We start from the raw sequence: 15,285 nt of genomic DNA on the forward strand, positions 1-15,285 counted from the left end.
CTCTCTCTCTTCATAAACTTTAAATAGAATGAGTAATACAGCAACATATGCCTTTACATTTTATAATTCAGAAGTTTTGCCAAACAGAATAGCTTATTATTTTTATATTTCATCCCAATCCATGGTACGAGGTAAATACATCTTTTCCTTAAGAGGCTGCTCCGATTAGCAAGAGTCAGTCTCTCTAATCTCTTAATACTATTTATAATAATTCTTTTAAGTTTCTTCAATTTATTTACAATTTACCTCAGTCTCTGCTGCTCTTTTTTAATGTGAGAAATAAATTCAACCACATGTTTATATGCAAACAGTCCATTTGCATCAGCAAAGTCATAAATGGTATTTTGAATGCTTTCATTTATATCTAATGTATATTAGAGGCTAAGTGAAATTCTTTTTTTTTTTAATATTCCACCTTATTGCAAAGAGAATTTAAGTAGTTTACAATGATTCAAACAGTAAAACAAGATAAAAAAAAAACATTGAAAATGAGTTTTCAAAATATAAAGCAAACAGAAGAGAAATAAATTAATAAAGAGATCAGAGTGAAAGTTAATAGTAATAGAGATGCTACAAAGCCCTCTAAGAGTCCATAGAGACTAATCACAAACTTGGCTTTCACTTTTTTTTGGCCAAAGTAAAAGAAGTAAACAAACAAGTAAACAAAACAAAACAAAAACAGAATCAGTTAAAAAAAAAAAAAATCACAAAACCAAACCACTCTGGTAGAAAAGCAGAGCTATTTCTGAGTCTATTTTCAGATTTGGGGAAAATGTTTTATCCTGTGGGATATCATGGAGAGGTTACCACATAATGTAATGAACAAAATGTTCTGTGGCACCTGGAGCATTACTTAGGTGATCTGAGTAGAATCACTTCGGGTCTGTATTAATGGAAGAAAGAAGTTCAGAGTATCAGGAGAGCCCGTATTGCATATGCCTGCGGCCATCTGCAGTGCCTATTGATTCTTTAAGCCAGGCTTTTGAAAAAATATTGACAAATATCTGGGGTGAAGCTCTCTACATTGCTAGTTAAATATAAGCCATTCACTTCAATAAAAGGCTAAAGTGTACAATCATGAAATCTGAACAGTTTCTGTAACCATCCCCGCAAATAACCAAAATTTATGGCACCGTTCGTGTTTGTTGGGCTTTGTGCACTTAGTGGGTGTTATCTAATTAACTCCTCACAGATACCATTTGAGGTAGGTCTGATTACTTTCTCCCTGGTACAGATGATTTAGCTAAAACATTGAGAGGTTTAGTGATTGCCACCAAGACAAAGATATTTAGCTAGTAGTGGAGGTTTAATTTGAATCTACATCTAGCAGCTAGCAGCAGACTGGGTTCCCTCTGTCACATTGCTTCTCAGGAGGCAAACCTAATTTAAAATCCAACCTATTTTTCTGGGGAGTGAGCTGAGCATACCAGGCCAGAAATTCTTGTCAAACGATAACTTTAACTCAGCTCTTCACACAGACATATAGGTAATTGAGAAAATGGCTGCTGTACTAATTTTAGTGTAAAAAAAAAAAAAAAAAAAAAAAGTAAAAGCTAACAACCATGAGTAAATAACTGTCTTAGCCATAAAAGTATTTCAGAAACCCTTACAATTTCATTTTTTATAGTGCAATTTTTAGTTGGAAATAATTGAAGATGTACATGTAGGTAACTGGATAAGGTGATGTTATAAATTAAAATTTAGAGACATCTAGCAAAAATAATATGGTTCAAGAATAAATAAGTTAAGTGAACCAGTTGTTAATTGACAACCTCAGTTTTTGATTTTGAAAAACCCTGCTATCTGCATAGGAAAAAAAAATGTTCCAATTAAATATGCCTTTCAACATTTATTCTAAGAAAGCTATTTAGATAAACTTTTGAATTGGACATTAATTAACATGTGGTAGGGTGCAAAAACATCTATATTAACATATTTTCTTAGAAGTTTTAAGTTTTTATAACTTTCTGATGGCAATTATATATATTCATATATATTTGGGGGATATTATAGAGTGCTTAAACTGAAGTGGAATAATAAAACTTTAAATTAAAATTTAATTTTTATTCAATGATTATAATTATTATCCTAATTTATTTGCACATTATCCCCTTCTTAAAAGATCATTCACGTCAGTTCTCTGTTTTGAAAACATTAGCCATAATCAGATAGTTTTCCACTATAGATTTGATTGTATTATTTGTATTTTAAGAAGACATACTGCTACCAAAAATTTAGAGTCAGAGGAATTTCTTGGCATTCAGTCACCTTTAATCCTTTCTTTTCAAGTAAATGCAATCATTATGTTTTTATTAATTTTCTCCCTGGTTAAATCTGTATAATGGTAAAACTACCTGGAACAATGTAACAAATGCTGTCAAAAACCTGTGTGCATGGTGATGAACAATGTTGTTGAATTTTTAACACTTTTTTTTTAAGTTAAAATCAATGTATCCAATTTTTATTTATTTATTTATTTATTTATTTATTTATTTTTAAATTTTATTTTGTCGATATACAATGTGGTTGATTATTGTGGCCCATTACTGAAACCTCCCTCCCTCCTCCCTCTCCCCCCCCCCACCCAACAATGTCCTTTCTGTTTGCTTGTCGTATCAACTTCAAGGAATTGTAGTTGTTATGTCTTCTCCCCCCCGCCCGGTTTTTGTGTGTGTGTGTGTGTGAATTTATTTATTTAACACTTTGAACGAATGCTCTTATTTAAAAAGGATATATACCATGATCTCTGCCTGTCTGTGCACAAATGAAAAACAATAAGAAGAGAAATGTCCTGTGCACCCCACAAAGGATAATCAGTGCTATCAAACATTTACTGTCCTATGCTAGTCTTGCATTATTCACACAAACTTCATAAAGTCAGGATATATTTGTTGCTGTTGTTCATTGTGTATCCGTAGTACCTAGACCAGTGCCTAACATACATTGGATACTCGACATATATGCCTGATAAATGAGTGAGTGAATGAATTTACCCCCCAGTTTGGTCTAAAACTACTATTTTTAGCTATTTTTCCCCCATCCATTTGTTTTTTATACATGCAAACACACTTTGTGCTCTGTGACCCCCACATATTCTTCCTTCGTGTGGAATTTGTTTTGCTAAATGTATGCTACCCTTTGTTTAATATAAAATCTTCCCACCCTCAAAGAGTGTTTTCTAGATTATATTAGCTCATGATAATTGCTTATTTCTTCAACTTCAAAGCATCCATTTCCTGGACCATCTTGCTGCATATAGTTTTCCAATTCATCTTGTCCTGCCTTTGGACATCTCATACTGTCGGTGAACTGTTATTCTTGTAATATCACTACATTGGTTCTATTGGATTTTTTAAAGATTTTTTAAAAGTATTTTAAGATTCACAGAAAAGTTAAAAGGAGATGCTAATATTTGAGTGTGTCCCTCCAAAATTTATGTTACTTCCTCAGTGTGGCAGTGTTGGGAGGTGATGCCTCATGGGAGGTGTTTGGGTCATGGGACCTTAGTTCTCATTGAGGGATTAATGCAGTCTTCATAGGACTGGGTTAGTTTGAGAGAGATTAGGCTGTTATGGAGTGGTACGTCCACTTTGTCTCCTCCTTTCTCAAGAGTCATTTTCCTTTCCACTTTCATGTTATGGAGCAGTACAAGGCCATTGCCAAAAACTGACCAGATGTCAATGCCATGCTTTTAGACTTCCCAGCATCTAGAACTGTAAGAAATAAGCTTTTTCTTTATAAATTACCCAGTCTCAGGTATTCTAGCAACAGAAACTGACTGAGAGAGGAAGTTACAGAGATCTCCCTTCTATCCCCTCCCTTCTATGCACCCACACATGCATAGCTTCCACCACAGTGGTACATTTGTGCCTTTTGATGAACCTATATTAACACATTGTTGTAGTCAGCTTTGTGCTGCCATAATCGAATACCACAGTCTGGGTAATTTGTAATAAACAGAAATTTATTTCTCACAGTTCTGGAGGCTGGGAAGTGCAAAATCGAGGGACTGACATATGTTGAGAGCCTTCTTGCTGCATCATCCTGTGATACAAGGACAAAGATATGGAGAGACAGAGAAAGAATAAAAGGGGGCTGAACCGCCCCTTTCATAAGGAATCCATTCCTGTGATAATGGCATTAATCCATTTGCTCCATCCTCATGGGTTAATCATCTCTCATTAGCACTGTCAGCAATCAACGCTGTCAGCAATCAACCTGTCAGCACTGTTGCATTGGAGTTTAAGTTTCCAGCACAGGTTTTTTGAAGGACACATACAAACCATAGCACACATCATTATTGCCAAAGTCCATAGTTTACACTAGAGTTCACTCTTGAAACTGTACATTCTATGGATTTTGGACAATGAGTAGGCAGTACGCGGGATCACAGGATGGCATTTCATTACCAAAGTGGGGAGAAAAATAGACTTCAGTTGATTATGGCTTTCTTGTTATTGTTATTTTTAGTGGCAGAAAAAGAAAACTTTTAGACATTACTTATGATTTTACAGTTCACTTGAACAGTTTTTAATTATAATCAAGTAGTGTTGACTTGTATTAACACATATTAATTTACAGGAAAGTGACAAATATGATCAGAGAATTTGAGGCCCCTTGACTATTCCACACTACTTGTTAGTCAGTTTGGCATGCCATAACAAGTACCATAGACTGGGTGGCTTAAACGACAGAAATTTATTTTCTCACAGTTTTGGAAACTGCAAGTCCAAGATCAAGGTCCCAGCAGGTTGGTGCCTGGTGAAGATTCTCCCCTTTTGTTGCTGATGGCTGCCTTCTCACTATGTGTGCACATGACCTCTCTGTGCATATGGAAAGGGAGTGAGAGAGCTCTCTGGTGTCTCTTCTTATAAGGACATTAATCCTGTTCAGTCATGACCCTAGCCTTATGACTTCAACATTAATCACTTCCTTAGAGGCCCCATCTCCACATACAGCCACATTGGGGGTTATAGCTTTAGTATTTGAGTTTCGGTGGGACAGCACAAACCCTAAGTTCATAACATGGTGAGAATAGGAAAGGGAATAATGAATATTATTTTGTTTTATGTATGATTTGATAAAAATTCTTTGAGTATCACCCGCTTTGGTTGGTAATACACAGACCCATGTAAGTGAAATAAATAGGAGCATGAAAAAAAATTCCTTTAGCTGTCTACCTGTACTATGTGTCGAATAAAAGAAATCTAGATTTTTGAGAGGGGAGACTTTATTCGAAAAGAATATTTTAAGAAAAAGGGAAAGAACAATGCAGGAGAAGGCCTGTTGTAACAGGAGGAACTCTGACCAAGAGATCTGCAAGTGTCTCAAAGGTTACAGAGAAAAGGACTTTTTTTTTATAGGGAGGAGTAAACAAGGCTAGAAAGAACTGATGTGGAAAGTGGGATGATTGTACAGTAGATCAGAGGAGTGTTTTACCCTGACGTCAGCCTACTCCGGGGTGTTCCCTTAAAGAGGGACTTCAGGGGGTCTCAGACTAAGTAAGCCTGGGTCAACTTCAGGGCCCAGAGGGAGGATAGAAGATTAACTAAAGTTTGGTTAACATTTGGGTGCTATTGATCAGTAGAGACAAAACAGTTTAATTAATCACTTATGAGAGAAAGAATAAGAATTTGAGGGTCTGTGTCTGGCTTTCTTGTGGGTAAACCAGCGGTCATCTGTGTGTCTTATTTAAGTCAGGGGAAGGGTGGCTCTTTGCACAGTAAGCAGTTTCCTGGAACACAAAAGGGAGTGGGACTTCTTAATCATCTGTTTTCCAGGAACACAGTACACAGGTAAAATTCAACATTGCCCAGTGTAAAAAGGGGAGTATTGCCTGAACCAAAATCTCATGTTCTCCAGGAAGGTTAAAAAAAAAAAAAAAAGAAGGAATTCTGCCATTTGTGATAACACGGATAGACGTGGAAGACAGTATGTTAACTGAAATACGCCAGGCACAGAAAGACAAATACTGCACGATTCCTCTTACATGAGGCATCTGAAATAGTCAGAGGTATAGAAGTAAACAATAGAATGGTTGTCACCTGGGCATGAGGGAATGAGATAACTACACAAAGTTACAGTTATACAAGATGAGTATGTTTCAGTGATCTGCTGTACAACTTGGTAGCTATAGTTGACAATAAGGCATTGTGTACTTAAAAATTTATTAAAATGGCAGATCTCATGTTAAGTGTTCTTACCACAAAAATAACAAACAAATGAACAGAAAAACAAAGGATCATTAGGCAACTTTTGGAAGTGATGGACATGTTTATTATCTCAGTGGTGTGTTAGTAACAGGAGTGCATACATTTGTCCAAACACCAAATTATACCCATTTAATTATGTGCAGTTTTTGTATATCATTGTACCTCAGCAAAGCTGGGGGGAAAGGGAGGAAGGATTGTGAAACAAAATCAGTAACAACATCCTTAGCATAAACTTTCATTTGTAAATGCAAGGCATGAGAAAGCACGCATGGGAAGTCTCCCAAGGACCTTGGAGGGGAGCAGAATGTTTTGTGGGACTTTAGCAGGAGGAGGGTGGCTGAAGTTCAGCTAGTTTTGAGAACAGGATTGTTCTCATGGATTAGCAGCCATTGTCTGGGTAATCAAGAGGGGTGCGGAGGAGCAGGTAGGTTCCAAAGTCCTGTGGGGAGGAACACCTGCAGGAGCCAGACGTGTGGACTATGGTAGAATTTTCTATGGTAGAAAATTTCCAAACCTTAGGGATTTTTCACAGAATTCTGCATTTAGCAAATACTTCTGTCTTTATCATTAACATTAATTTTTCATTAGAATGCATTTGTCTCCACAGTATAGTCCTAAGGTATCATCAAACAATATTGGTAATACCAAGCGGTCATATATAAATTCTGCTTTTCTTGAGATGTTAGCCAGATTTATCACCATGTTGGAATGCCATGTCCTGTCATTATAGCACTGCCACCATGAGAACTTTTCCTCAAATACAAAACACTGGACTTCACAAGGAAACAATTAGATAGTTCAAAGTATCTGAGATGAAGCAATGAAGGGATCTGTGCTCCATATTTAATACAAAAGACAATAGAAATAAGCAGCCTGAACTCTGAAAAGACGTTGCCCTCTTTTAAAAGCCATCTACCTCTAGATACATACTTCAAGGAAGATAATACAGCACTTTAAATTGATCTCTAAGCTTTAGTCTCTCCTTTATGTTTTTTTAAACAGAGAATGATCTCTAAAAATCGACCTATTTTAAAATGAATAACCAAAAAAAGCCAGCATTTATCTAGGTCATCTTGTAATCAATATAGTTCTTGTTCAGTTAAGTATTGCATTACTTGGTTTATTTTACAAGTTTATACTGCTTGCAAATGGGTAGATATTTAACCAGGCATAACATTAATGCACATAATAAAACAATTGTATGGCTCATAAATGGCTAATAGTCAAGAATTAGGTTGTGTCTTCTCTTCTTCCAATTACCGAGTAGGTTGAACATTCAGCAAATACTTCAACTCCTTAAAATATTTAGTAACTAATTTTCCTGATTCTGCTCACGGCCCCCACTTGAGCCTGTTCACAACACAGTGGCCAAGGTGCTTCTTTTAAAGATAGGGCACATTTTATTACCTCAATATTTAAAACCCAGCAAAGGATTTTTATTCTAATCAGAACAAAAGGTAATGCCCTTACAGTCCTCAAAGTCCTCATGTGATCTGGCCCTGACTTTTTGTGCTACAGACACACACCACTACATCAGGGGATTTGCAGAATCAGTTAGCAATTCCCTTTTCCTAGAACACTTTTTCCCAGAATATCCACATTGCTCATTGTCTCTTAAAGTCTTTGCTCAAATATCAACTTCTCAATGATGCTTTTCCTGAATACTCTCAATTTTATATATTTTTTTAAATCTGTTGTTTGTCTTGCCCAATTAGAATGTAAAGTCTCTGATGTCAGAGATCTTTGTTTTGTTCACTAATATATTCCATGCATCTAGAACAGTATCTGGTCCATGGTAGGCATTTGATAAATACCTGCTGAATGAATGAATAAATGAATAAATGAAAATATTCCCAGTTAACACTTAACCTGAGTTTTGTTCTAACTGTATTAGGCAGCTCTGAGTCAAGCTTAATTTTCTACATTTTCACACTTGAAAAATTTAAATTTATGTGGAGATTTATTTTCTCAAGAAGTTGGAGAAGAGGGAATAGGGAGTCAAGAGTTTGGTTAAAAAATATGACTATATTGTTTTTATTATGGCCATTATGGAAAATTCTAGAAGCATAATATATAAAAATAAAGTCAAAATCATGCCACTTCGGTCTAAGCATTATTAGTATTATGTAACTATCATTATATACACCTTTTTTGATATCTGTGTGTATATGATTGTATACTACAGATATTATAGGTTAGAGAAACATAATTGTGGATTTCTCTTTATATATACACACACATATGTAATGAAATCCATATACATATATACATATATATAATGGAGATAGACGTAGAAAATGCTTAGGTATATAGATATAGATTATAGGTGGAAAGATATATTTTTACAAAATATATTCTTATTTAAAAAGTTTTAAATTCAGTTTTAGATACATTTATTAGAAAAAGATACAGAAAAAATTTAGGACACATTTATCTTTATCAAAGTTATATTTCATTCTAAAAGATGTCTAAACATTTAAGAAAAAAATGTTCAGAGAGAAGACTTTACATGTTTTCAATGACATAATTTACTTCTAGACTTCATTGATTTATAACTGTCTGCTACCATGAAGAAAATTAGTACAGTTATATTTCATTCTGCACCTAATTTTTTAGTCACACATGACTCTGCAGTATTGCACAGAAATATAGCAAAATTCACAGGCTCAATAGACATGCTTCTTTATTGTAGGACAGCATACTGTTAATCTATGCACATATGAAGGATTTCCTTGGAACGTGTCAAATCATTGCCTAACTGCACTGGAGCAGTTATAAATTGTTAAATTGAAGTATTGGGATAAATAGCCAACTTCTACAGTGTATTTAACCATATACTCACTCTTTTTTGTGTGTGTATATGTACTAATAGTACTAGTGAGAAATATGCCTTCTTAATAATGCCACAAATTAATTAATGTCTTGAATGAATTAGAGGCAGAGGAAAAGCATATTAATGCAGACATTTAAGCCAAATTAATAGTAATAGCAATCATACTAGTACCAGTTCATTTAATGTACACAAGACTCCAAGTAGTAGATAATTTTCTCCTTTTGTATATAAAGAAACTGAGACTTTGAGAGCTTAAAATTATTTGTCTGAGGTTATACAATTGCTAAGTAAAGGAATTAAAAATGGAAGTCAAACCTCTGTGCTCTTCAATGCTGTGTCATTACTGTTTGTTCCTCTTTAAAAATGTCAGGAGTATAATGTGGTTTGACTCTGAGGCCTTTTCTTATTTTTATTAAGTAAGCATACATCTCTCAACAAAAAAAATCCCAAACACAGGCTGAACAATGTTAGACTAGTCTATGTTTCCTAGTACATCTGCTCTCTTCAGGTTGCCAGGAAGGCTGCATTCAACTATTAACTGGTATTTGCCAAGTGGATTTACTCCTCCTTCTTTTTTCCACATCATCTTTTGTTTATTCTTCTGCAAGAATCTCATTAGAAAAGACTCTGTAAGTCAGAAAGACCAGTGGGTGTGGGTGATGAGAGAAAAGGAAAATAATATATAGTACTTCAATAAGACAGCTTTCAACTGTGCTGCTCTATTAAATACTAAAAACAAAAAAACCCAAATCATTTCATTAACATTAGCAATGTCCCCTGGTATGCACTGCTATAGCCATTGCCTCTAAAGTATCCTGATTGCTCTTGTAACAAGGGCAAACCAAGCACACACCAGACTCTTAAGGTAACGTGTTTTTAACAGAGCAGAAAATAGGTCAATTTTGATGTCTGGAGCAAAAATTATTTTCTGATGTATGAAAGGACTTTAAATATGTTACCTTTCCCCCCCCAAATATACTTCACAGCATGGACTCCCAAAGGAGCACTGAATCTATAGATGAATTTAAACATATTAGCCATGCATAGTTATTAAAATTAATTTATTGACATTTTAATGTCTATAAATATTTACTAATGTGCATTCTAATATTTGTCTACAAGGGTTCATAACGTAAGGACATTAAGAAAATTGTTGTTTGTAGAAACACAGAAAATAAATCCTTATATGGTAATAATTTGTGCTTTCAATTAAAATCCAGTTATGCAATTAGACAAAATTATATTTTCCCCAAAATTACATATTGACATTATTCCAGTCTTTTCTGGTGAATATTACTGATTCTGTAAGAGATGGTTTATCTTGTAGTTGTTTGTATTCACCTAAATATCTTCACCTAGTGAACCTGCCATTGCAAAATATCTCTATATTCTCCCATTGATATAATATTCTAAGGATCTTTATGCCCTCAGGAAAACAGGCATCTTAATCCTGCATCTTAGCATATAGCTTAGTGCCATGTATCACAGACCAACCATATGAAGTCAAGAGTTCTAAGACCCCAAGGCTACTATAAAGCATAGACAGCTTTATATGTACAACGTATTTGGCATTTCCCATGAGCCACATAAAAAGCTCAAATGGTATCATAAATTCAAAAAGTCTGGACTTAAACAGGACATGGTTGATGACTTCTTTCTACCTTGTTTAGCTTCCACCACCACTGGGATTTAAATGCTGAAAAAAATGTAGCAAATTTTTTTAAGGGTTCATATTCTGTGCATATTAGCAAAAAACAGTCTGTCCTCATTTTTCATATACTAAATGTCATTTCAAGTTGAGGGTGATTTTTTTCCCCCCTCCAGCAAGCCCTTCAGGATGTCTTGTTTGTTTTTTGTTTGATTTATAGGATTCTGGATCGCTATGTTCAGGAGCAAATTCCCGGTGCCAAGGTTGTGGTGGAATCCATTGGCGCTCGACGTCATGGAGATGCCTTTTCTCTAGAGGATTATACCAAATGTGACTTGACTGTCTATGCAATCGACCCCCAAACCAACAGAGCCATCGACAGAAATGAGCTATTTAAGTAAGTACATTTCATTGTCTCTAACAGCTCTCTGGTTACAATTGCACCCATAGATAGCCCTGATTTAAAGCTACCAGTACAAGTTCTGAAAGCTTAAAACACACCAAATTGTTGTTGAAAGTGAAGTGTAAGCAACAAATCTGAGACAGTACTTAAGGTACTCATGCCTCAAAGTTTCCAGGCCCAAGAATGGGCTAGAGTGGCTTCAGAGGGTCTATCCTTATGAGAAAGGAACAGCTCCATGAGGTACCCTCACATCAGCTCCTATGGAGAGGAAAATACAGATTAGTGTCAGTGTTGCCTGCAGCAATTTTCATAGGCTTGAATTTTAAGAAGAAATCCAGTTTTTTCAGGTCTATTAAAGAAGCGAAAATTAGTATCTGTTTTTTCCCTCGACTTGGGGGTAGAGGGCAGAAGGGACAATCATTCCAATTTAAGTCCATATCTTATGTGATATTTCATCCTCGTGTGAACTTGCATATTTGAGTTATTAATCCTAAAAACAAAGAAAATGCAGAATCTTAAAAAAAAAAAAAAAACTGCCTCATATTTTCCCTTGAGTGTTGTTCTAGCACAGTTGAGACTTCAAAAAATATGTATATATATTAATTGTTTTTGCTTTACTCCAGCGACACCTAGTGTCCAACAGATTCTTGGAATAAAATTCCATCTAAGTGAAACACATTTTTAATTAAAAATATATATATTGATATACTGTAAAATCATATATATATATTCTAAATGATTTATATGTTTGTATGCACACCTATATCAAAATCCATAATTTCTGAATTTAGTTTTTTGTTTATACATTCTATACAGCATATGAATTAATTTATATACCAGTTTACATAGATATGCATATATGTGTGTGTACATTTATTTATTTAGCAAATATCTATTTATTCATTTTTAATTAAAATTAACAAATTCTGAATTTAGGGTTTTTTTAAGCTATACATCAATAAAATTTCACTGCTCATATTTTAGTAACAATAAAATAATGATGTAATATCAACTTAATTTTTAAAAGAGCCATAGTTATTATGTATGTTATTCATCAATTTATTTTTAACAGATATTTAGTGCACACGCAAGACAGTATAATAATCACTGTGGGGAACTATAGATGACTGAAGTAATAGCTCTCTCAGGCTTTATAATTACCACACAAGTTAAGTAACATTTAGATCTACAAAGCCAATTTTTGCATATTTTATTAATGTAAAAATATATTTAGGAATAGACTTTTAAAGTGATTTGTACATTCTTTCTGTTAATTGTTAGTATTAACAGTTTCTGTTTCTTTTTAAAACTACCAGCCTTCTGTGTTTTCTACATACATTCATTTTATTTTTAAACTTGATGATAGATTGCGTTTAGGGTGTTTTTCCTAAATATAAAAACACGTATTTTTTTTTTAGGATTTTTGCCTGGGTTTAAACATTAAGATGATGCTAATTATAATTTGAATCCCAACGGCAAACATTTTAAAGATAAAATATTTGAAAACAAGCCACTTGAGTTACGACTGACACTATGAAATGCAAGATCGACATCCTTCATTCTAAATATGTTTTTTTAAACCAAAATTATATTGTGGAGAATAAAGGTTTAAATTAAATAGAATAACTATTGTAGCCAGGAGAGAAAGGGAAGAATAGAGAAAGTATATAAATCTCAAACTAGTAGCTGAGAAACACTGGTATATTTTAAACCCTAGAATAGTTCCTTGAAATATTTTTTAATGAAATCATCAATATGTGTGTGTATATATATTATGTATTATATATACACAGTATATGAGGGTACTTCAAAAGTTCATGAAAACATTTGTATTATATTAATTCTGTTTTTCCACAAACTTTTTGAAGTACCCTTGTATATAATAATTCAAGGCTGATAATGCACAGGCATTATTATCTGTTCTGTAGTTATGAAAGTTGTTGAAAATTTCATTTTTAATACTGACTATCACCCAGAACATTAACATTGTTGCTTAATTCCCAGGCCAATGAAACCAGGGTATTTTTCAATTTCCCCTTGTCCTAAAATATAAGCTTCTGACGATGTTGAAATTTTCAGGCCAGTGGATTAGAAACAAAAATAGTAATAAATTCCTTCAGGGGATTTACTTTGATTTTTTTAAAAAATGAATTTATTTATTTATTCTTCCAAATTTTATTTTATTTTGTCAATATACAATGTGGTTGATTGTCATGGCCAATTACTGAAACCTCCCTCCCTCCTCCATTTAAAAAAAAATGAATTTAAATGAATAAAAAATAAAAAAGCTCATAAATATATAGAGAAGACTGGAAAGGTTTTTAATGACATCTTAAAAACTTATTTTGTTTGAAAGCTTATCAGTACTTTGATTTTTATTTTTGGTTGTCTGAATTGCTTATATTTTCTGAAATATATATATATATATATATATATGTATGTATATTACTTTTATCCTTCTTTTATCTCCTTGTGATTCTCTGAACTTACTGGGTCTGCATTGTTCATTTGCTTTTGTTTGTTGTTACTGTTGTTATTTTTTCTGGAATATTCTCGGACATTATCTCTTCAAATATTTCTTATGCCCATTTTGTCTTTATTCCCTTTCTGGGATTTCAATTATAATTCAATTTTTCTCATAGTTTTTGGATGCCGTGTTCTGGTTCGGCACCACTACCCCTCTCCCTTAACCTCCCCTGTTTTTTCTTTGTATTTTAGTTTGGGTAATTATTATTGCCCTAAATTTCAAGTTCACTGACTCATTTGTGTTAGCTTTCTGATGAGCTCATTGAAGAAATTATCTATCTTGATATCTTTTAAAATAGAAATTTCTAGCATTTCCATTAGATTCTTTCGTATAGTTTCCATCACTCTCCTGAATTTCCCCATCAGTTCAGGCATGCTTTCCACTTCCTACTAGATTTTGTAATGTATTAATCACAGTCGTATTAAAGTTCCTGTCTGACGTTTTCAATACCTGAGTTATCTCTGTCTGGTTCTGTTTCTTCATTTCTTGAAAATAGGATGTTATTATTTTCTAGCCTTTTTATGTCATATTTGATTGAATGTCAGACATGGTGTGGAAGAACAGCAAGGTAAATAGTTTATGCCTGCAAATGGACTTAACTCTTCTGTTAAATCTACGCAGGAGTTAGTTGTGGATTTTGTGTTGCAATCAGCAACAGCTTTGAATTTTTCTATTGGTGGACTGCTGCCACCTCATTCTTAAAATAGAGGCTGGGGAGCTATCAGGTTTTCTCAATTTCATTGCTTAGCCCTCAGCTGTCAGTGTCCCCTGCATGCCTGTGCCACAGAAGGGGCTTCTCCCCATGCTTTGCTCTCTCCCACAATGATACTCTGCTCTTGCTCGTCACTCAGTTCTACTCTTCAGGTGGGGTTGGGGTATGGGGTATGGGGTGGGGGGTTTCTGTTGCCCTTGTCTAGTCCGTGTGTTTAAACCTGGGGTGGGATTTTCACAGCTTTTCTTCCCTTCTTTCTCATGACAGCCGCACCCTGCTTCATATTTGTGGTAGGTCTTGAGTGCAAGAGTTTTCTGTCCCTCCCCAGCCATTAATAAACTTCTACTTTGTGCTAGTGTAAGATCTTAGGCCCAAGAGGACTTTGTTCTCCTTCCTTAGGTGTAGTGGGTTTTTTCTTATGCCTCTTTCCCAGAAGCACTGGGCCTTTGCCTGAGCTCTAGGACTGGGAAGTACATTCCTCCCCCTCTGTGACTTAAGGCTCTTGCTTTGAATGAGATAAAGCTTAGGGAATTGCAGAGAGGTTTGTGCCTGTGCCCCAACTTTAGCTGATGACCTCTTGTTCCTGCACTAGGAAGGGAATTTCTCCCTCGTCCCCTGCCTTATCCCCAATCTAACATATGGAGGTCCATGGAAAAGAGTTTCTGAGTGAGTGTAAATGTCCCTTGTGTTTGTGGGTCGCTGCTATCCTAAACTTACATGCATCAATAGACTAACACATGTAGCTTTTAAAAATTTATTAAAATTTTAGCTTATTATTTGCTAAAAGTGAAATAATGCATGGTCTCATCTTACCTCGGAGATAGTTGTTACTTTTTGGAATTTGGGGGTTTTTTGCTTGCATTATAACCTTGGCTTAAGAAAATTTATGATTTTAGTATTTATCTGGCTTTTTTTCTTATAGGATGGGATCCACATTCTCTTGTAGCTTT

General features: G+C 34.5%; 1 protein-coding gene across 10 annotated transcripts in view; it reads left to right on the forward strand.

The window, feature by feature from the left end:
• Positions 1-15,285, forward strand: part of PCDH15 (protocadherin related 15) — an 801,855-nt gene that overhangs the window by 757,081 nt on the left and 29,489 nt on the right. For all 10 annotated transcript variants that reach the window (XM_063103018.1, XM_063103019.1, XM_063103017.1 and 7 more), the window contains one exon: positions 10,914-11,090. In XM_063103018.1, the coding sequence (XP_062959088.1) occupies positions 10,914-11,090 (177 nt within the window). The remainder of the gene's footprint in view (positions 1-10,913; positions 11,091-15,285) is intronic.

This window comes from Cynocephalus volans, chromosome 7, assembly GCF_027409185.1.
Source record: "Cynocephalus volans isolate mCynVol1 chromosome 7, mCynVol1.pri, whole genome shotgun sequence".
Lineage (NCBI taxonomy): Eukaryota > Metazoa > Chordata > Mammalia > Dermoptera > Cynocephalidae > Cynocephalus > Cynocephalus volans.